This window comes from Maniola jurtina, chromosome 4 (assembly GCF_905333055.1).
Source record: "Maniola jurtina chromosome 4, ilManJurt1.1, whole genome shotgun sequence".
In the NCBI taxonomy this organism is placed as follows: Eukaryota; Metazoa; Arthropoda; class Insecta; order Lepidoptera; family Nymphalidae; genus Maniola; species Maniola jurtina.
Window position 1 is genome coordinate 4,690,834 of NC_060032.1, and position 24,592 is coordinate 4,715,425.

General features: G+C 35.8%; 1 protein-coding gene across 2 annotated transcripts in view; it reads left to right on the plus strand.

Annotated features, from left to right (window-relative positions):
• LOC123864779 (division abnormally delayed protein) overlaps positions 1-7,422 on the plus strand; it is a 150,356-nt gene extending 142,934 nt beyond the window's left edge. Inside the window, exons 6-9 of one of the 2 annotated variants that reach the window (XM_045905449.1) lie at positions 2,427-2,674; positions 3,179-3,305; positions 3,921-4,089; positions 4,403-7,422. In XM_045905449.1, coding sequence (XP_045761405.1) covers positions 2,427-2,674; positions 3,179-3,305; positions 3,921-4,089; positions 4,403-4,566 — 708 coding nt within the window. In that variant the 3' untranslated portion in view covers positions 4,567-7,422. Of the gene's footprint in view, positions 1-2,426; positions 2,675-3,178; positions 3,306-3,920; positions 4,090-4,399 lie in introns of both variants that reach the window. The other variant, XM_045905448.1, reaches the window with a different exon arrangement.
• The last annotated feature ends 17,170 nt before the right edge of the window (positions 7,423-24,592 follow it).

Consider the following 24,592-nt stretch of genomic DNA (forward strand, 5'->3'; position numbering starts at 1 on the left):
GAACCATCCCAATTAAACTATAGGAAATACAGTTCCGAAATATAATTTTTTTAAAGACATAATAATATGGGCTAGTCACGTGGGTTGTTAAAAAATACATACTGTAGCTTTCGCCACCGGCAGTGTAGGGACTGTGGTCTAAACGGACAAAAAGCACTTCACGGCTGCAATATCAAGATAGATGCAAGTTCAATCCTTACCGGTTCTGATTTTTGATATAGATACCTACTACCTATTGTATCAAAAATTTATTTCAGGAAAACACTACAGTTCTATTGAATCGGAGCTATAGTTCCATTGGATCCCAATTCAATGGGAGTATAGTTAGAAAAGTTCCATTAAATCAAAACGTCGGGATATGAAATTTTCATGCTCCGAGAATTTCATGAAAACAACGTTATTTCCACCAACTTAGTAAAAGCGTGTTGAAATCAATGACAATTTTTGTGCGTTGGTAAGGGCGTTCGTATTAAACCGTCTATTTCCGCACGATACCAGTATTTGTGTTGCCAGCATTATTAGCTCAATTTACAATCAGGATATAATAACTTTTTTCTTTTTTGATACAAAGACAGAGGAACATGTTTCGCTTTTCAGCACTTCATCGTACTACGTTGTGCAGTGTCCCGATTTATTACTTAAGTCCCGTTTCTAAACTTCCAACTCTAGTCAACACAGCGCCAGGGGCCTACAGTATTCGCGTTCCTGACAAATGACTTGAAACTGATACGAGTAATTTATCTTCATATTTTTACAAAGACCTCATACACCTTGTATTGTACGCCGCATTGATTGATTGACTTTGTCGATGGTTATTATCGAATGTTTTTGTATCACTTTTTGCCCGTCTGCGTCTATATATTTAGTATGTCTGTTTTTTCCTAGCGTTATTTCTCTTAATTAAATGCTAAAGCGATTTTGACATTTGCACTTTAGAATTTATAAATAAAATTAACAGTGTATTCAACCTGGAGAAGAGGACACCAAACTATCGGACTTTCCAGAACCAGAACACTTATAGTAACAATAGCTGGGAGGTTTTGGGTTCATCCAATTGTTCATTGTCCTTGTTTCTTTCTCCTAGCTCGCGTATAATAAAGGCAAAGCCACACATACCTACTCTTTGAAATTTTCACCAACAAGGCGCTATGTAACCTTTCACTCTTTGAACCTTCAGAAGGAATGCATTATTGGTGACAACATAGTTGGACCACTGCCCGACTGTAGTCACCTATGTTAGAAGCCGATTTACAACCGTGTATTAGGCAATCCAATATTATATTTTTTCAAGCGCATATCGAACCTGTTTAAGAACGCTCTACAAATTCTACTCATTGTAGTTAGAATCACAGGCTTTAACCCTTCAAGAGGAAAGTGATTGTACTTTTTATTCAACCTCAACTCCATAAGTAGCATAATTTACCATTCTTGAGTAAGACAAGTATTTTCATTTAACAGACTTTACTATCTACAAGTGCCCCGACCACATCAATATATGTATACAGAAGGTAGAATAAAGAGTCTGTAATTAGCATAAAAAGTCTCAGTAAATGGTCACTCGCGTATAGAATTAATTATATGGACGCGATACTTTGTTTTTGCGCCAATTTGCGTGTTAGTATTTTCTTTTACAACTATTATTATAAAACAGAAGTAGTGTAAAATTACATACATTTAAAATAAGTGCCTAGATGATATTATGGACTTTTTTTATTATAATGAATTCTGAAATAGCGCAATAATGTAAAGCAGTTAGTATTAGCGCAGTATTGTGTTAATAAGAATTTTTTATTTTATACTAATAAGTACTTATTCATACAAAAAAAATGAGAAGAATAAAGAAAACTAGATTAATACCTAACTATAGCCGTGTCTTGATAAAAGATCTCTACCAGTGACTCTTAGCAGTGGTCGAGACTCGAGTTGTAAAGGAAGAAGAATAGGTACCTACCTACAAACAAAAACAAATTGGTATTATGAAAGTTCTTAGAAAAATTTTAGTATTATCAGAGCCATGTTTTAAAAACATTCTTAATATAATTTCATCGAATCATCTCGTCGCGTCGTTTTATTTAATATTGAAGATGTTTTAATTAATGTTTGATTAATAGTAGGTATCTACTAATTTATCCTTACAATTTGGCTGGACTCACTATACCCAATTTTTTAATATATAAAACACAAAAACTGTTTCTACCCCAAAACCGAGAGAGAATACCTTTTATTAGAAAGGCAATAATGCGAAGGTGTTTTTTAGCATAGTAGCACACGCCGGGTATCCACTAGTATGATTTATAACTACTAACTAGATAGTGCGAGTAGACAGTTCCTTCAACTATTGAATGAATATACTGAATGAATGAATGAATGATGATGCATTGAGAAATTTGTTTGTAGAAGTATAAAAATCTTTTTTTTTTGTTTAGGTACGGCAAGAATGCGGGCCGCCATCCACACTGGACGTCCCCAACCCTGCCTCGTCCTGGTCCACCCCCGGAGCCACGAGACGGGACTCCCTTCGCGCCCCACCGCCTGATACGGAGCTCCTGCAGTTTGCTGCAACCCTGGCTGCGAGCAAGAAGCTGTTTGCTAGTATTTCGGATAGACTGTGTGACCAACCAGACTTCGCAAATGAGAATAACGAACAATGCTGGAATGGAGAGACTATAGGAGAGTAAGTACTTACAGGCAACTACTGAATTTACTTAGTCCCAAATATAATTTTGCAAATTTACTCAAAATTATCTAATTAGTACTCCATATTTTCAAAAGTTTTACATCGAGCTACGAGATGATGTCTGTGACTTCGTCCGCGTGGATTTAGGTTTTTAAAACTCTTTAATTTTCTGCTGGGATAAAAAATAACCTATGTCACTCTCTAGGTCTTTAACTATATCCATGTAAAAAATACCATGTCGATCCGTTGCTCCGTTGAAGCGTGGTTGAAGGACAAACCAACAAATAAACATACTTTCGCATTTATAGTGATTAGTAGGGATATTCTCTTAATAGTGATTTGATACTCATCTAATCATGCAGTGCCATAATGTTACTTGAAATTAAAAACCATAATCTAAACATCACACTCTACACTCTAAAAGAATTTAGTCAATAAGGGCTTTTACTTGTTTTTTTTTTTTGTTACGGAAGGTATCTAAATATGTATCTTTCTCTACAGATATACAAAAGCATTGGTCGCATCAGCATCGTTGAGTGATCAGAAATACAATCCTGAGATCACCGCGAGCACACACCAAGACTTCAGAGTTGCGGCACTAGGAGATAGGTTGCGACAAGCACGACAGGTAAATAAGTATGCCACTTTAGAGGGGTCTCTCCGTCACTCGCTCCATACAAACGTAGTTCCAATTTCATTTGAATATTAAGCAACCGAAGTCCATGAAATTTTGCAGACATTTTCTAGAAACTAACATCTATGCCTGTGGTGTTCCAGATTTCTGTTAAAATATTCGGTTTCAAAGTTACGCGGTCTTAAAAATTCACATACAAATCTTTGAGCTCCTGTAATTTTGAAACTAAATATTTTTAGAAAAATCTAAAACACCACAGGCACAGATATTAGTTTCTAGAATATGTCTGCAAAATTTCATGGACTTTGGTTGTTTAATATTCAAATGAAATTGGAACTACGATTGTATGGAGTAAGTGACGGAGAGAGCCCTGTTAACTCATTTTAAAGCAGAAATTCCTCTAGGGTACTCTTCATTTACCAAAAGTTAATTAAGTAAAAAACCTAAACCAAACCCAAGGATACCGTTTTTTAACATAATTTAAACTGTTATTGAAGCAGAAACCCCTTTACCAAAGTAGACATGGACTGAATGGTTTAAATACAATTAAAAATAATAAAGTTAGTAAATTAAACGAGGAACCGCTAAGTTTTTTTTTTTGCTCTACAGTTATTAGTGTCTCATTCCTGGGGTGGATCTGCACCCGCGGCGGAAGCTTTCATGCAAGGAGACGAGGCCGGTGACGAAGGGTCAGGGTCAGGCCGGAGTTACAGTGAAGATGACGCCGCATACGATGCTGAAGGTTCTGGGGAAGAAGGTTCTGGCATAGAGGAGGAAAGTAAGTATCAATGTTTTCCCTTCTTTAAAATATCTAAAGACTACCTACTGTTATAATAAAGCAGTTTCATTCCTACATAGCTATTTGTCAAATATAACATTTAGATTTTAAAGTGCAAAGGATGTGTATATCTACGTACGTATATCAGCTACGTAGTGTAAGGGTTTATAATATATGTCTCTTCCTTCTTATTCTATTCTATGTTATTAAGAATGGCAAAAGCAATTTATTCAGAGATAGCACAATTCAAAATCATATTATTATGTTTACAATATTTGGGAATGTACCTAAAAAAAACATTTTCTACCAGCAGGCATCAAAGAATCGGAGGAAACAACACATTCTTCTACTCCAAACATATCATCAGCTGCCAGATTCAGTCCGCTGGTGTCCGTTATCATCAGCTTTGCAACATATCAGTGTCTGCATTACTTGAACCAGTTCAGGCCAATCAAATGCATCAGTGGAATCCTGTGAACGAACTAGGTACATACTTAAAAATGTCCATATCATTACGTGTAAAGTGATTTGAGTGCTACGAGTATGTGAGGACTTAATGAGGACTTTTAACAAGAAATTATTGAGTAGTATTATGTACTATTGGCTGTATTTGGAGTATATGGATTAAAGATCTTTGAAGATGGAGGCATATTATGTTTGTGAAGAAGGTTGGTATCGCAAACATTAAGATTTACATGTAATGTAGTGAAAATCTTTAGACAATGAACGAATATTTACCTACTACAGCTATAATGTCTCCAACTTGTAAACAATTTGTCACTTTTCTAGTAATATGAGAATCTAAGCATTCAAGCAAATTACCCTATAGTAGTATCTATTATTGGATGGAGAGAAATATGTAGATTGTAGGTACTACTAATAGCAGTAATAAATGTAGTTCAAGCAGTTAATAACGAAGTTATAACAGCTTTACCTATGTCACTAAGAAGAATCTCAGATTTGCTACCGATTTGTAGCAACTTGAAGTTGAGAACTCTTTTGTAGGTTTAATTTAATAGCGGATGACAAAAGTGTAGAAATGTAAAAGACAATTAATTATACCATGAAAAAAATTATATTACTGTGGAAGTATAAATTAACAGGAAATATAAGTATCCTGCGTAACTAGTCTAAAACTAGTATTTAATTCCAGCTTCCAAATCAACTACAGAGTTTTATAGGATAGAGGTTATTATGAAGTCTCTAATGAAATAAAAGATGCATTTAAAATATATCATTTTAATGTGTAATGTACAGCATATCAAAATGTTTAATCGATTTGTAAATATATTCGGGATTTTTTTATAGAGTAAAATGACTCTTTGACGTTAGTCAGTATCTATTTGTAAAGGTCAATATTAAATTAATTAGCGAAACTTTAGATAGCTTTAGCATATCATGACTACATCATATCGAAATAATTAACGATTATACAGCATTCGTCCCTCAAGTTATACAATATTTAACGCAATAAAAGTAAGGCTACAAATTATAAACATGTTTCGCTTGTTAATTTAATATCCTAAAATTTTAGTGTTTAACTCGACGTGAATATTACGTGAAGAATCTCTAATCAATGTTGAAACTAGCTGATTGGCAATAAATTTATTAGAGAATTATAAAAATTAGACATCAGTGATACAAAATATATAGAAAGGATTGTACAGTTATGTAAATACCCTAAAATCCTACTGATCTAGGTGCTTAGCTAGTAACATGTTTTGTTGCCATATTAATGTTACGAATATTATTATTTATAATTCTAATTAAGTCATAAATTAATCTAATATTATGTGATACAGATTTAGAACGCTTAAGTTAATGCGAAGTGTACTGCATTATTTATAGTTTATTTAAAACAAATATATATTCGCCAACGTCGATGTATTAGAATATAGGCATGCACTCCATATAGGCAAAACGCACTGCCAACCCTGTCATTTGAAATTGCATTTAGTGCTAAAGAAGAACAACTTAAAATTTGATAAATGTAGACAGAGGAATTAAGAAATTAAATAAGTGTTGCGATTAATATAGTCTATATTTAAAAGTTCTATTTGCCCTTAACATTGGCCTAGAAACGGTAATAAAAATTAAGAGTAACAAAAAAATTGACTCTTAAAATAACTTACCTACTTGTAGAATTAGCTACTGTAAATGAAACCATAGGACATCATAAGTACATCATTTAATTAACGACCTATTTAGGCCTATGTTTTATTATTCATAATAATTTGGCGTCATTTTCTGAAATATGATTTATAAGTGGATAATGGAATTTATAAGTTAGGATGATCTCTATTCTTTTACAATTCGGGAGCTTAAAATCTATTGTAGGTATATTAGCACTAGGCCCACTAAAGTATTCCAATTCGATTTATTTAAACTAACCTTTAATTTCATATGAATTAAATATGAGATTGAAAAACTATTATTATAGTCATTTTTTTTTGTTATTTTACCAAATCTCATTGTTTTATAAGACTTTATTTTGCATGTTTTAATTATTATTTCATTTGACGATGATTTAATTTGGCTTAAATGTAGCAAATGTTCCAACTTAATTGCAATAATAAATACGTAAAAGTTAGAAAATGGAAATTATATTGATTGTGGTTAAGATCGCCATTTAATGGTTGATTTGAGAAGTGTTTTGAATGCGTTGTAAATTATTAAATTGTCGAAGACGGTGAGGAGAAGTGAGGACCATGCAAGGAATCTATCCGATGTTACTCTTACCGACATGCATCATTCCCATATTAAATGAGTTTTAGGCAAACAATATTACGATTCATATTGCATTACACCTAATAGACAGACGGTCAAGCGATAAAACTAATGATATATAGTGGTATCAATATTTTGTAATATAACGTTAAATAATGATATTATTTGCGTCTCAAATAACGTCAAGTAATTTTATTTATTGACGGGATAACGTGATAATTATTTACTAACCGTTTGAATCTTGACTATAATATTTAAAACAATATTCTATGGTTGCGACTTGCGGTTAATGAAATTATTATATGTGTAATTATTGTATTAGAAATTGTAGAAAAACAATTTCAGCATGAAACTCATTTAGATGTTTAAAGAAGGCTCTTTCGCTTAAACTAAATAAGTAATTCATATAAAATAGATTGTTGAAAAAAAAATATGTCTCTGAGGCATATATTTTAGAGTATTGCTTCACTATTAGAAATTGTAATTTAAAATAGATAGTTATTTGCGTGGGTAAGTTAACACGAAATGGATCCCTAATCTATTGTAAATATCATTGGACAGATAGTGTGTTTATATTATGAAAAATAAATTCTGTACCATACATTACTGGTTTATTTTATTCAAAACCTGAGTTCAAAACAATCCATTTATTTTGTACTATAAAAACTGTTAGTCTGTTTGACTAACAGTTTTTATTTATTTTTATTAAAGATTTTTTATGCGAAAAAACTTTTATAAGTGCTTTTGAACTATAAACACTTCTGTGTATCTTGGTTCACAGAATACGTCTACTTACCAAGTTTCAACAGCATAGTTTTTATAGTTATGGAAAAAGTGGCTGTGACATACGGACGGACAGACAGACAGACAGACATGACGAATCCATAAGGGTTCCGTTTCTTGCCATTTGGCTACGGAACCCTAAAAACACGACTGCTCTGCCATATATAATTATTTTCAAAAAAATTATAGGCAGTGTCATTCGGAATATAAAATGTAAGGATTTTAACGACACCCCATACATCCAAATCTGTGTCATTCAGAAGTATGGTGGGATAAAGAAACTCACATACATGAACCCTGAAAACATTACACTCCTTTTTTTGGACAGTCATATAAAATTGTTGTGCTTGTGCAAATTTCGGTCATATTATCTTTGTCTGCTGTTAAAATTCCATATAAATATACCGTATTATTTCAGAAAATATTCCATGGTTGCGAAATAGCAGAAGCAACTATTTTAAAATAGCATTTACATATACAAATTCCATTTGCTAAAATCTCGTATGCAATGCCTTTTGTATCTTTCCCTACATTTCACAAAAATACAAAAGTACCTTCGCGACCTGAGTCCCCCTTTCAGGACATATTTTATTCATACGTTTCATTGTTCGAACAGTCTCGTGTAATAATGAAAAGTATGATACATTACTGTCTTTACCCGTTGTCATTGTTTGGCGACCTGGTAATATTGTAAGACTCACTGTTGTTAAATCAATAAAGGCTTTATATCGGTCCCATGAAAGATGAATACGGATGAGCTCGGGAAAACACTACGTAAATAATGTTTGAGTATTGTCATCATCATCATCAACCCATCGCCGCCGGCTCATTACTGAGCACAGGTCTCCTCTCAGAAAGTGGACCATAGTTCATCACGCTAGCTAAGTTCGGATTGGCAGACTTCACACATCTGTGAGAATATTTTGGAGAACTCTTAGGCATCAGATTTCCTCACGATGTTTTCTTCTCCGTTACTTCGAAAAGGTGCCCGGCCTCCATCATCGCTTCACTGTGAGTATATTAGGTAAGTATATCTAGGCAAGAATTACACGCGCTACGAATTTTTTTTATCAATATCATTATGACTGAATTTAAAGTACTTATTCTTGCTCGCATTTTAAGCATAGAGCGAAAGAGTGTCAGCTTAAGTGATTGCGATTAGCCCTCATTATAATATTTCATCTGATTGGTGAAACCTGATAGAATAAGAAAAAACGAGTTACTTCACTTAGACTTTCCACTGTGCATTGAACCTAGAGGAATAGAATAATTAATATCCTAACTTCAGACCCGCTATTCACAACGCGAAGTTGAAATCGATTGGCATCTTGGCATCTGGTAAATAATAACTACAGGCTTGGACTTGATGACTTTTGCTCGCAACTCGGCGGGATAGCTCATTTATTAAAAATAAATGGCATTTCAAAGTAGCTCAGTGTAAATAGGTATTATAGTTAGGGTGCATACGAGTACCTAGTAGTAAACACTAGTTGTAACCGGCTAGCTTCCAAAGATTGAGCCTTACATTCCTAACAGTCTATTTTCGAGACATCACGTCTCATACTAATAATGTTCCATCAAGCTTTCTACTCCTGTCATATTAAGTTTATTGTGTAGGAAGTCTTCATTCCTTCAGGCATGATTTTTATTTCATTTTTACATTACAAATAGACAAAAATGCATAGAGTGTATTTTCGTAGATATTTCAGAAGTAGGTTCCTAAGGGTTTTTACCGTTTTTCATCATGATCAACCCATTTCTGCCCCACTACTGAGTACGGGTCTCCTCTCAGAATGAGAAGGGTTTAGGCCATAGTCTGCCACGCTGGCCCAATGCGGATTGGCAGACTTCACACACCTTTGAGAACATGGAGAACTCTCAGGCATGCAGGTTTCCTCACGATGTTTTCCTTCACCGTTAAAGCAAGTGATATTTAATTGCTTAAAACGTACATAACTGAAAAGTTAGTGGTGCGTGCCCGGGATCGAACCCCCGACCTCCGATTAGGAGGCGGACGTTCTAACCACGAGGCTATCACGGCTTTTTGTTACCGTTTTAAAATTTACCGTTTTTACAATTTTACAATTTTATCATCATCATGAATACCTGTAGGTACGCTACAATGCCAATTACTTACCTATATCCCAGTCCCAAATTACTATTTTTATCGGATTCTATCCTCGATAACTTATTTGCTACGAATTGCTGCACCAGATAGGTGTTTTCATCATCCTCAAAGCCATCCATCCATCTTAATTTAGATATGTCACGCATTTCATAGACTCTCAAGCTTTCTGTAGAAACTTATTTGGTACCTACTCTTATTGTAACATCTTTCATGAGCCGTAAGTCCATCTTTAGGCGACATTGTATAGCGTGCAAAACTCGGGTCAATGCCGTGGAAAGTTCGTTGACCTCTGGCGTCAGTCAGATGTTTTATTTGAAATATACATATGATGAACTTTAAAAAATACAGGATTTAAAAAAACCTAGTTTATTATGGTATCTTATTAGTAATCATCAGTACTGTCACCAGTCTTCGTTTTTGCAAGCCTTCTGGTTACACCCTGTATATAATTTTACTATAACGTATTCGCCACAGACTTAGCCTCTACCACACGACCAAATATACGTCGCAAGTTCAAAAACAAACACTGGTCGCCTCATTTTGCAGCATATGCAAAGCTTACTTAGTATTTGGATATCTACTGGAAATACTATTTACATACAGTATGGAATTTAATTTGCTTGACAACATTAAATAATTTTCAATTCAATAAACTGCTCGAGATATTACGCTGCCCAGCATTAATATTTTGTCTAGAAGTGATTGCTTCACTTCAAATCAATATTTAGCTAATTAATATCAGCGATATAAATGTCTCTAATTAATATCTAATTGAGTATCAAAACAAAGTAAAATGTTTTAACATTTTCTATAGTTATGCGAATTAAATATGTTCATAATTTTACTTTGGGCCTCAAAATTTGATGTGTGCAAAGTAGCCGATTTCAGATAATTATTATCATATTTTAAGATGCTTTGCAGAACGCTAAGCAAGCACTTAGTTGAACTTGGACAAGAACTGTTTTGTTATTCAATTTCGTTGTACAAATCTAATTTTATCTTACCTACTCTAAATTACTAATGACATGGGCAAACACTAAACCATTCGCTCAAAAAAAAATTACTTGGAAAATGTAAAAATATGATTTTATTGTATTAGGATGCATGTAGGTACGTCAATGGCACTGCATTTGCAACGCACAAAGTCCGTTACAAAATCACTTCCCACTTCCTCCGTGAGCAATATTTCATTCGCATGACAAGATGTCGGATTATGCGAATTGCAATTCAATAACTCGGATATCTTGCCGTATGAATTAGAATTAGTATGGTGGGGTCGCCGTGTCGAGTCGTGTCACCTTCGTGACTCGGGGATTGTTTCTATTCAGTAGGCTATGTGCACACAAACACAGGAAAACCTAAACCATGCCTTTTTTGTATAATTAATCGAGCTAATAAAGAGGCAGCAGAGTTATTTAAAAATAAAGTGATCTATTTTTGTTTGTACTTAAAAAAACAGCAAAATGTAATTATTTTTAGAGTTGCATAATTGAAGGATGCCAACGGGACCCTAAAGACTCCCCTTTCCGTGCATCAGTATATCTGTCAGCTGGCTGTATCTCATGAATCGTAATATGTAGAGTTGAAATTATCACGGAATATGTATTTCTATTGCCGCTATAACAACATATACCTACATATAAGAACATATTATGAGAATTTAGAACCAACATATAAGAATTTTGTGTGCTTTATTACTCTATTCTTGAAAATTACAATAACATTAAGTAAATCATCCTGCATTCAGAAATTATTGAGATTAAAGTGACCGTCTTTTGTGACCACGAACATTCTGTTGTAAACTTTATGCCGCAAGTATCTACGCATACACAAGGCATAGTCTATTCTAACTGATAAGTTTCTACCATGTATCCCCAGCCTTAGGTTAGGTATTGCAGATTGCATTAGATCATTAGATACGTTGTAGTGATACCAATCGACATAATTATGCCACCATAATCGAAGCATGTGAACTTTCAAAGCTCTTGACATCTTCTTGAATAAAACATGTATTCACGAAAACCAGTTGACCAAATGATCTGATTTTGAAAATTCTTTCACTGATAGATAGGTATGTAAATTATCCCCGAGTGCTATATGCTATTTTATTAAAATTAAAATAAAACTAACTCAAAGTAGGTACCTACTATTGTACTCCTTTTGATAGTCTGAATTGTTAGATTTGTAAGATGATAATATAGTGGTGATTTATTTATTACGTAAACTTAAAACTAAAGCTACAAGGGCTCCAAACGCGCACAGGTCTGAGACGAGTTCACAACAAACTCAGTTCTTACTCGAACGAAGTCGCACGCAAAATCTAGTAAGGATTATAAGCTGTTAATCTAAATGCTAACAACCGGAACTGATGATTTAACGGCTACATTCTGGAGCAACACTCACACTTAGTTATTGCCATTAATAATGTCTCTTGTAGACTATTATTTTTGCACATCTAAAATAGATAGAGGCGGGCACTAACCCAAGTCTGCTATGTAACGGTACGGAGACGGAGTAATATCTGAGATCAAAGAATGACAGTAAATGAGTGATGGGAGCACTGTGTAACTCCGCATGACATCAATGCACGAGATGCCGATAGATATCTCTCACAAGTCCAGAAAGAGTTAGCCAATTCATTTACGACAATTTTTATTTGCTATATCATTGACCGATGACCTGAACAAGGTGGCGGGGAGCTGGTGGATGGGGAAGGCGGAGGCGCTCTGGAAAGGCCTATGTTCAGCAGTAAACGTATACAGAGTGATGGAATGGAATATAATTCTAAGCGGATCCTAGTAATACAGTCTACAGAGGTTCAAGAACTAAGTACTTAGGTAGATAACGCAGAGAAGTAAGCAATGCATCCGATACTGGTTCGTAAGAAATCACGATCTGCACAAAGATATTTAAGATAGAGCTCGTAAACATAAGTATTTAAGTATATAAGCTTCTTTCTAAAGCACCATTGTCCCATAAAATATTTTTATTTATTTAAATAACTGGAAGGAACAGTTAGCTACTTTACAAATGACATTATTATTTTAGGGTTTCATTTAATTTTCTCCAGTTAGGGTTCCAAAACTGCACCAGTTTCATAGTTTCTATTCCGTTACTTTGAGAAAAAAGCAATTTTTTTTTTAAATTACATACATTTTTGGCCTGCATATTATTTTATGTTCCTTACATTTTGTATGCCTGGAGTGCCATGCAACCTAAACTATTGGACCTTATTGCTGTGAGACAGTATTTACCTATCTACTTTAGTTTTACTAGGTGTATATGGACTAAAACGCAATAGTATCTGCATCAACCGCACAATTACATGAGACTACCTACGCATGATGTAACGCGATGTCTACTCGCCTGTTAACCACGAGAGCGTCGTAACGTCGCGTCATGACAAAACATACACAAATGGCTACTGTGTATTTTACCTTTTAAAGATACCACCTTAGCATTAATTAATTAAAAAAGCGGTGATAGGCTATTGATTAAGTCTCCCAGTTGGATAAAGGAAACCATCGTAAGGAAACCTGGATGCCTGCGTTCTCCATTATGTTCTCAAAGGTGTGTGAAGTTTACCAATCCGCACTTGGCCAGCGTGATGAATCGTGAGGCTTCTTCTCAATCAAAACCCTTCCCGTTCTGAGGATTCCCGATTGATGATTTTGGTCGGAAGGCAAGTTACGTAGTTGCCCCGTTCTGAGCCGCAACCACCACGTAACTTGCAGAGTGGGTGTAAAAACACAGCACAAGATGAATAGGTACTTAAATGATTTTTCTTTCTTCCTTTATGACTTTGTGGGAACGACCTCCATCCGAAGTGGCGGGAAGCGGCTGGATGAGGAAAGCGGAAGACGATGCATTTAGTTGCGAGCTCTCCACTCCATAAAGCCTATGTCAAACAGTGAACGCATGTGAGCTGATTTATAGACATATTGACGTATCAAATTTAGTTATTTAAACGAGTTTACTTCCAATGCGTTAAACAATTCCACCGAAATATGAACACGAAATTGATTGGAAACCATCGACGAATCGTTTATTGAAACCGCAGACAATCGTTCGATGGAAAATCGAATGAAACAAAAACTATATTGGAACCTGTTCTTATTATTTCAGACAGACAAAATTAATTGTTTTGAGATAATTAAAAAAAGTATTAGGAGCTGTCGGTACCTATTATAAAACTATAAGGGCCTGCACCCACACAAAGTGCAACGGCAGGGAAGATGGACGGCAACAGCACGACAGTAGACTACATATTGCTGCATTGATCTTTATATTATACTAATTGATTGATATACATAGCCTTGTAAAAGCAAAGGTCTTTTGCAAGGATCTCCACATTCTTAGTACGGTCTTAGTCGCTTTCCGGTACTGGGTGACCACTCACCGAAACCCCGATTCTATCCGTTCTTTGAACTATGTGTCCCTTTCACTTCAGATTTGCGACTGTGGAGTTGAGTGGGCTACTCTTGTTGTCCTATGGATGTCCTTATTTGTAATTTGAGCGCGTAGGGATACTCCAAGCTCTCTCCATCGTGCATCGTCCGCTGAATAACCCTGAGCTTTATCCGAACAAACAAACGTCATAAAAATTATCTTTTTATGCAACTCATTTCCTAAGTTATAAAAACTAACCACTTGGCTAGAAATGGCTATTATAAGCAAGCGCGTTCAACGCTAAAGGTTAACAACTCGAGAGCTCGTAAACTCGCAAACAACCATAGTCGTTATTTTAAATTAAAACGCATTACGTTTTGCAAGTGCCATCTTACATGAAAATTAATTTAGAACATGGTGACTTTTTTGTTATTAAAAATTTCAACAAAATGTTTTCGTCCAAGGTAAATGTGTCACGAATAAATAGCTGGCACAACGTTTCAGAATTAAAGAGATCCAAAAAATAGGGGTTTTTGGATAGATATTTTAAATCAAAACCCAGATTTAGTTTAGCCATGTTTGATGAAGATTCGGTCAACCGTTACTAAAACGTGATACAAACTATAAGACGCATCAATAAGTCACGGCTGATAGCGGCGACTCTTTGCTGATAGGTGTGCAGTGTGCACAGTCGTCTTGTAAGATATGTCCCGGACGTCCGCTAACGTCCGAGCGCTCAAGATTACGTCCGGACTTAGGTAGGTACGTCTGACAATGTGCACAGTTCAGTGTGTTAGTTCTGTCTTATATATGTTTCTGTCTTTAGAATTATATTTATCATTTACAATGTATCACTATAATACCTACTGGCGACATGAGGATTATTGCATTTGCAAAACTGAGAAACATAATAAATGGATTCTAAGGGAGATCACCCACACTCAATGCTTTAGAGAAGCATTGATTACAATATACTAACTACATCAAGAATATAATTACACGCCTATTTAGAAACCATAAAGGCAGAACTGCTGTTTAATAGCCCTTTATTTAAACAGAGCCAAGATCTCCACGAAACCCTATAAAACTCCCACACACAGGGTAATGGTTCTTATAAACAACATGTAAGTACGCACTTTCTAACTGACTGTAGATAATTATCTAGAGAAGGAGAGAATTATTTCGTAATCTAAAAGGTTATCAATCAAATCGTCGGTTGTTTAAATAACTCCCAAACTGTGATGCAGGTACACCTACGTCTTAATTTATACTCGTCAGTCGAAATGCCGCATAAGATTCTAATCTCTGATACTCTTACTATGTATTTCAATTGAGAATAATATCGGCCAGGCTCGCATACCTACCTATCAAAATTAAATACAGGTAGGTATTTGTTTCATGCAAGACAACTTTTGTTCTCACCCGATACGCCACGACTGGTTCAGTGAAGTGGATTTTTAGGATTCCACAATAAACGCCCGTAACTCTAGGTTCCTTATTTAGCTAATAAGTAACAACTTTCCACGCGACTAATTGTAGGTACGACGAACCCAGAAAAGCACGTTTACATTAATAACATTCTATTCCATAAAGAATTGAGTTATTACGATAATAAAGGTGTCCTCCGAACTATAATAAAAGATTGATCATAGTTGTTAAGTAATTCGACGATAAAGAGGCGACAACACCCAATTCCTAAATCTTAAAAAAAAGATGACACGGCCGTAAATAAGGCGAACTGCAGCCGCTGACGTAATGTGAATAAATAAACGATAACGTTTAATCTCAAGTGAAATCAATGGCATTTCGTGACACCGAGCACGTGGGACGAACGCGCCTGATGAATACATAGGTACCTTAACTGTTAATTGATGAACGAAACTTCTCATACTTATTTTAAGCTGTGTATACAAGAACTGCACTATAATAAAGGCAAATCATGCAAAGGCTGAAACAAACAGATAGCGGGACGACTACTGCATGGAAAGACAAGACCTGGTTTCACACGGCATTAACACCGCACGTTTTTTTTACAGGATAAATCTTAACGAATACGTAACGTACGGCGCATATCCATAATAGAGATTCACGTTGACACATTGTTTGTACTATAAAAAACGCACACAGTTTTAACCGTATGAGTGGTTCTATACTCAGTGTGTGTTGCCACTACGTATTCAGTAAGATATACTTATCCTGCAAAAAAATGTGCGGTGTAAGGTGTTAATGCTGAATGGATGAGATCTCAAACTCGCGTGCACGTGTACAACTTGTTAGGTAGGTACTATATTATTAGACTGACGGCATATTATCAGAAATGTAAGAAAACATCTGACGTGAGTTGGAGGGCACTCTACTTGAACATTTTTAACTAAAACCCCGCAGACTCACTGCAGACTGTCACAATATTACCAAATAGAATACGTAGGTACGCTTCTGATGTACACAGAGTGAGTGGAACAGAAAGTTTTCTATGACAATTTCTGGTAATATGAGGCCAGCCTTATTAAACATGTCGAACAGAAGCACACGGTAACGATGACTCAAACACAGGCTGAAACATTTCCCATAGTGGGAACTCCTTCATACAGTTTTTTGTGTTACATAGCCGCGTTGAACACGCGTGTGTTTAAGGCCTTAAATACCGCAATCAAGGCATCTAAAGCAGCTTCGTAACGCACAGAGATATACATACAATCTTTGTTGACCTGAGATTTTTCTGATAACTCTAGAGAATGCTTGTTATTACCTTTTAGAAGGACAGTAGGTACTTTTTTTATTAAAAAATGTTTTGTAACTGGGAAAATCTTTAACTTTTATAACTTCAATATTGGAAATAGGTAAATTCATATATCTTTATTTCATGTACAGCTGGTTTTCTTACGTAGGAGTACCTATATTATTATAGTAGTATTGTAGGAGAAAAGAGGGTAATAGCGAGAAAATACAACAAAAAACAGCATCGGGAGATCCCCTGTTTCATTTGATAGGCGTGTACACGGTTTAATTTGATTTCAAGGCTGCTAACCTTATAATACAATTTATTTTTTTAATTCAGAATATTGACCATTTTGTCTAACGGAATCTGGGGGCCTATGGGGGCCTGGGGGGGGGGGGGGGCCTATACAAGCCACAGGCTCTGGGCTGCAGCCTAAAAAGCCCTTATAAAGATCTGCCCATACAATTACTATAAGTTTAAGCGTAGTTATCTACGCTTAAACTTATAGTACCAAGTGTTTTGCCTAAGTATTAATAAATAATTGTAAAGAAACATTTATTCGCCCGCTAGAATAAATCCAGGCCCGTAAACATGTCTTGTAGGCCGCCCACGTACCTATCCACAATTTGTTTCACGTTAATCTCGCGTGAAAGCAACTGATTAATGCCTTTGTTAAGCTAATGAGACTCGTGCCAGGTTACTTAATCAATAAATTTTAAATAGCGTTATCATATGGCGCCTGTCGTCAACATCTTTTAGGCCGGCTACATACTTAGCGACCGACGCTTATCGCTCGAAAATTGTAGTCGTGATTTATTCCTATTTCGATAGAGTAAGGACTATTTATAAAACTTTCGAGTCGTTTAATTATTCGAAACTAGCTGACGCCCACGACTTCGTCCGCGTGGAACCCTTAAACTTTCTGGCATAAAAAGCCATTATTAGCCATATCTCCATTCCGAATTTCAGCTAAATCCATTCGGTAGTTTTTTCGTGAAAGAGTAACAAACATACATATATACACACTACACACATGCATTGCATACACACAATCTTTCACCTGTAATAATATTAGTGTCATGTGATGAAAAACAAGTTTGGTACATCAATAGGTATTATTATGGTTGTTTTTGTAAACTTTTAAGTAAAAGATATGACCTTTCCACCACCTAGCCTTCGTGATACTTAAACAGACGGACGCGAAGGATGGACGGTAAGCGAAGGCTTAGTAAGGTCCCGTTGGCACTCTTCGGGTACCTACGGGACCCTTATAAGTAAGACAGTATTAAAAGAAGATGGTTTCATTAATATGAAATGTAAGTTACAAAAATAAAAAGGCAAAACGTTATCATTCCATCAGCCTTACGTCTCACATATCCGTTGATTTCGATCTCGGAGTCCAAAAATGAATATAGAGATATAAAGCTCATGAATTATTTTGTACATAATTAATTATATCGTAAATGATTTTTCATATTGGATAGTTGCATTGGTAATAATAAAACATGACATGACAAGAAACTAACACAACTTGTGATTTAAAACTGAAATTATCTAAATACATTGAGTATAAATGATTAGGTATCTGTGTCGTACGTAAGTTGTTCATGTTTTTCCGTTTTACAGATTATTTTTTTTTATTAACTATTTATATGCCCGTCAAAATCTGGAGCATTATATACGGGTACTTGTATAAAATGTATACTTAAAAGGATAATCGGAGGTTTGGGATTCGATCCCGGGCACGGATTTCTAACTTTTTGGAGTTATGTGCGTTTTAAGTACTTAATTGAATAGGCACCTTCTAGGTAAACGCGTCCCATCTTAGACCACATCATCACTTTCCATCAGGTGTGATTGTGGTCAAGCGCTTACCTATAGTGAATTTAAAAAAAAAATTAAATATCATTTGCTTTAACGGTGAAGGAAAATATAATGAGGAAGCCTAAGGTTCTCCATAATGTTCTCAAAGGTACGTGAAATCTGCCCATCCGCACCGTGGTGGAATATGGCTAGAACCCTCCTCAATCTGAGAGGAGGCCCGTGCTCTGTAGTGAGCCGGCGATGGGTTGATAATGATGATGATGATGATATAAAAGCATCATGAAATATTTGATTTATACAGATCTACACTAATACTTTTGTAATATATCAGATTATTTATAATAGATAAGTATATTAGGTATATATGATCAGAATATATCGTTGGCGCACAAATTAGCTGAGCACGATTTGCGTGCCTGCCGTATATCTAAGAGCTAGGGGGTAGGACTGGTGTGTGCCACCTTTATAAATCAAGCTCCAAAGGCGCCGATCGAGACCAATAAATTGATGCTAGCCGTTTAAAGCGGTACCGTATCATTTGTTATACCGACGTAAACAACTAAACTTTTTTGGTCTGTATATGCGCTAGGCAACATGTATATTTCAGTGCCCTAAAGTTTATACATACCTACTTAATTGGATTAATGAACGCGAGTCTACCAACGCTACCCTTTCCAGTGTGGGTTATCCAAGTTATCTGATATAACTAAACGAATTATACACCAATCCAAAATAGCAATTATATACGGAACATATAAATATAGGGTTAGGCCAAAAGAAGACTTTTCAAGGGTCGGTATTGTCGCGCTAATGAGTATCCGAGCAAACTATATTTACACTAATCTATTCTGATTTCTGATAACTGAATGAATTTGATACCAAACGAGAGCAGGAAGTATAAGGAGCAAGAAAATGTCAAGTTGCCTGAGGTTTGCACGTCCGACGGAATATGCCTTTCATGCAAATCCGAGGAAATCCGCGATGTCTAGATCCAGCTATTCAAAACTTAAATTCACATAAACGATCCATAATATCCTCAACCATATCAGCTTACATCTCAAACAATATGATCTCGCCTAAACCGAAGCCAGAAGTGCCTACAATACAGCAATTTGACAAATTGCATTGTCGTACACGGGCAAGCTATTTAAATGCAAATTCTATGAATTGCCGCGACGTTCAACTTAGATCGAACTTTACGGAGCTTTCGATTCCAAGACAAATAGTTTTAAGGAGATTTATTGAATTCTCCCGATCCGCGATAACCGCATACCTAAGTACCTATATAGGAACTCAAACTTATTATAACAAGATATATATATATATGCAGGTGTTCTGTGCTATGCAGTAAAAGCTATCAGCATCAACCGATAGACGTTCACTGTTAGTAATATTAGGTCTCTTGTAGGGACTTACACACGTCACGGTTTTGCGCCGCCTGAATCCAACGGCTCCCTTGACTCGTTCGATGTCGTCTGTCCACATAATCTTCCAACACTGTCCTTTTCTGTGCGAGGTTGCCATTCCGGCACCTTGGTACTCCAACCTCTATCAGTTTTGCGAACTATATGCCCTGCCTACTGCCATTTCAGCTTCACAACTCGTTGAGCTTTGTCAGTTACTCTGGTTCTCCTACGGATCTCCTCATATTTGATTTGACCACGTAAAGAAACTCCAAGCATGGATCTCTCCATCGGACAAAAAACGGGTCGGCGAAATTTACCATACTTTTTTTTTTAATTTTACTGACTTGGCTTGGCTGCAACCAAACCTGCTGGTAAGTGAGAATGCAGCCTAAAGTAGAAAGCGCCTGCCTAGGTGATGCCTATTCTGATGACTTGAAGGTAGCCACATTAAAAGTGGAGGGGGAAACTGATGCCGGAAGGGCGTTCCATATCCAAGTGGTTCCAATTGGAAACGAGGAAGCGAATCGCTTCGTACGTATCTATGGAAACTGCGCTGTGCCTCAGGTTGACGCGACGAACTCACTTGTGATGTCACGAGTCGAAATTCTCTAGTGAATATGAAGCTTTCTTCGGATTTCGTCTCGCTACAATATAGGGACTTGCGATTACGAATTGAAGAGGATTAACATTTACGAGCAATAAAATGATGAAGTCATTCAGAACTGTCATGAATGAGGAAGAGAAAGCGTTTGTAATATGATATACCATTTTAATGGATATAAGTCTGTGTTACACTAAGCTACTGTAAGAACACTAATCGTAATAGGTCAGTACTTAGAATAGTCCCGAAAGTTGAAAATTTTAATTGTCCATGTTCGGCGGGGCAGAGCTAAGGCATCCCATTGACTTTACCCGAATTCGAATTTCCGCGTAACACACGCTAACACCCACACACACACACCTACACACATACACATACATATATATACACACACACGCGCGCGCAAGCACGCACACGTACGCACGCACACGCACACACGCACGCATGCACACACACACACACACAAAAATATTATTAGATAATAATTTGTAAAGCCCGTAACGTTAAAATTCAACACTATAAAGTCAAGAGAATCTCCATAAATTACACAGTGTGAGCAAAACATTAAAATGCAGTGCCTCGTTACCATGAAGACAATTAGTGGGCGCTCACGTTACATGCTAGGCCTGAGAGGCTAAATATTGTTGACACACATTTCATATTAGCTCCGCAAACTGATACTGGCTTGTTTAATGTCAGTTTTATGAGGGAACCCTTATAAACCTCTTTATAAACATAAGAACTATTAATTAATTATTTATGAACATTTAATAATAATAAACTCGAAGCTTTTTCCATAATTGTCTGTCTGTGGCTCTCTCTTTCACCTCCCTAAGTATTGATCCGACCTTAACTTTCTTCTTGATCTTAACCTTGGTCTTCCCCCTTTTACCTTTTACGCCTTTCTTCTTCTTCCTTTTGACGTTGGCGGCTTTGCAAGGTTTTCTTCCATACTCTGTATCACTCCCCTTTCCCCTAGCTTGCCGTCGAAATGATTTTGTAAATAAGAGACGAACTATTAATCCGATAGATTTGTCTTTAGCGTCTGATTTGTCGTTACGTAATTAATTATCACCATTATATCGTCCAAATTTAACAATTTCGACTATCAAAAGGAGTACAATTGTACCTACTTTGAATAAATGGTTTTGACTTTGACTTTAACCTTTTTTGCAGTAGAAAATAGCTTGTCATTGTAAAAAACAGTCCACAAAAGGACCACAAGTTATAAAAGTTCAAGTACCTAACTCTTTATAAAGCAGAGACGCTGCGTAAAGCGGTTGTCTATTTACCCTCATTAACATTAATTAGCGGCAATCAGCGGCTCAACATTTCACTAGACTCCACAACCACATTCTCTTGAAAACTTGCAAATGAGAGTAAAAAGTGAGGAAAGCATGCCCGCCCGTAATTAGCGGCGCGATTGTTGTCATAGAATGACTATTTAGTAGCTATTTCACGAGACAGCGTAAGTTATGCCTACTATAGTGTGTATGTATCTACAGAGTTCAAAGATTAAAAACACAGGAAAGAAAAATCAAATTAAAGAGATTAACAAAAAATGTTATATTTTTGGGAATTTTAATCCTCCACTTAAAAAAACTACAGAAAAAAAATAGGTACCTTTTCTTATATTTGGATGGAGCAGAGTTTACAATTTTTTCCTGTCGAGGAAATTATAAAATTCTATTTCTTGAGGAATTTATAATTTGTAATTTTTGAAAGATTACACTTGTGATTTAGAAACCAAACATGCGATAATGCTAAAACTACGCTATCCCTAGATAGGGAAAATAATACCTATTTTAGACTGGGGGTTGTCAGACTGTACCTACCTACTTTATGGGAACTGTGAATGTGTAAAGTAACAATAATTAGGTAAGTTCGTTTAGTGGCAAAGGCAGTAGGTAACGTCTAAAAATATCATTATATTTATGATTTAATCATATAGTTACCATACCATAGATCATGTTCCATTACTTTTTAATTAGACAGCGAACTCAACGAAGAAACCAGCGTTTTGTAGAATGACAAAGTAGGACGGAACCGCCTTTGAAAGAAAGACGATCTTATCAGCACGTCAAACGGTGTTCGAGCTGTGTAAACGGAATACGCAAAGGGACAACGGTCTATGCGAACATATTATAAGTACAGTATAAACTCTATATAACGACACCGAAGGGACTGTGCATTTTATGGCGTTATAGAGAGTTGTCGTTAAATGGAGAGAAGAAACATCAGAATTAGAAAAAGAAAAAGTTTATTTATGTGCATAAAAAAGAATGTTATTTGAACGCTAGAAAGTTTGTGAGCAACTAAGAATATGATAAGGTATAGATAATCCATGACTCCTACTTATGAGTCATGGTCAACAACAGTGTACACTGTAAACGTACAAGCAATCCCAATTTGTAAACAAAAGAACGAATTTCTTAGAATGTTCGGTATCCATGATGCCGACAGTCGAGTTTATTGCGGGCTAGGATAATAAAGCGACAATAGATCGTACACAGCTGCGCAGTTTTTACTAATTTTAGCAACTTAAAAGGTACTTTTTATTACTCAATTGTTGTCGTTATTGAGAGTGGGTGTAATGCTATGTAGAGTGAAACATGGTATGAAAGACAAGCTAAACCAACCGAAGCCAATTGATTTCGACGCTTAAGGGAGTTTGTCGTTAAATAGAGTGACGTTACATGGAGTTTACACTGTACTTGTTTCATTTTTAACTCTCGACCCAAAAAGAGGGGTATTATAAGTTTGTCGGGTGTATCTGTGTATCTGTCTGTGGCATCGTAGCTTCTAAACTAATGAACCGATTTTAATTTTTTTTTTTTTGTTTGAAAGGTGGCTTGATCGAGAGTGTTCTTGGCTATAATCCAAGAAAATCAATCCAGCCGTTTGAAAGTTATCGGCTCTTTTCTAGTAACTGTAACCTTCACTAACTGGGTGTTATAAATTTGTAATTTACACTTGTACTTTTGTTAAATTGAACCAGCAATGCAATGTCAATATTAAATTCCGCAACGAAAAATTCCATAAGAGAAGCAAAGTAATCGAAACAACCATGAGGTTATGCAAACTGATGGCAGTAGGTACTAGGTAGTCTAGGTACGCGTTCTGGAGCAGTATAACAGGTAATTTTTTCCCCCAAACAACTTGACTATATGACAATTATTATAATATCAATTTAATCAGACATTTTATACAGAAGGAAAACATTTTTGTGCAAAAACCAAACAGCTGAACAATCTTACACCTAGGTCGGTTCGGTTTATTTTTGAAAAAAAAAACAAATAAGCCAAAAAACGAACAATGAATATAACCAAATTAACTTTTTAGGGTTCCGTACCTCTAAAAGAAAAAGGGACCCTTATAGGATCTGTGTTGACTTTGTTGTCTTTGTGCATCTGTCGGGTCTGCCAAGAAAACCTATACGGTAGGTAAAAGGTTGACCTAGAATCATGAAAGGCATGTAAGTAGGTCTTCTAGTACCTACAACTTAAGGAAAAAATCCAAAAAACCGTGAATATGTATGAACATTGCAAAAAAAAAATTTGTTCACGAAAAAAATAATTTACTAAATGACATTAGGTTGAAGTTTTCTACATAAAAGTGTTTTTAGTAGGTTTGTGCGATGGTACAAAACCCTTCGTGTGCGAATCCGACTCGCACTTGACCTTTTTTTTAATAATAACTGGGTCCTATGAATATATCTATCATAGTCACGATAAATTCAGCATAAAATTGATAGTTATGAATTTGAAAGGCCAATGAACCGGCATGCTCAATCAATTAGACGGTGCTGCAGAACCTTGAGGTGAATTCGCTACGATATTTCGACTATGCAGACAATATGACTAAGCTATAATAATTAACATCCATATCAATATTATAAATGTAAAAGTGTGTCTGTTAATCAGCTA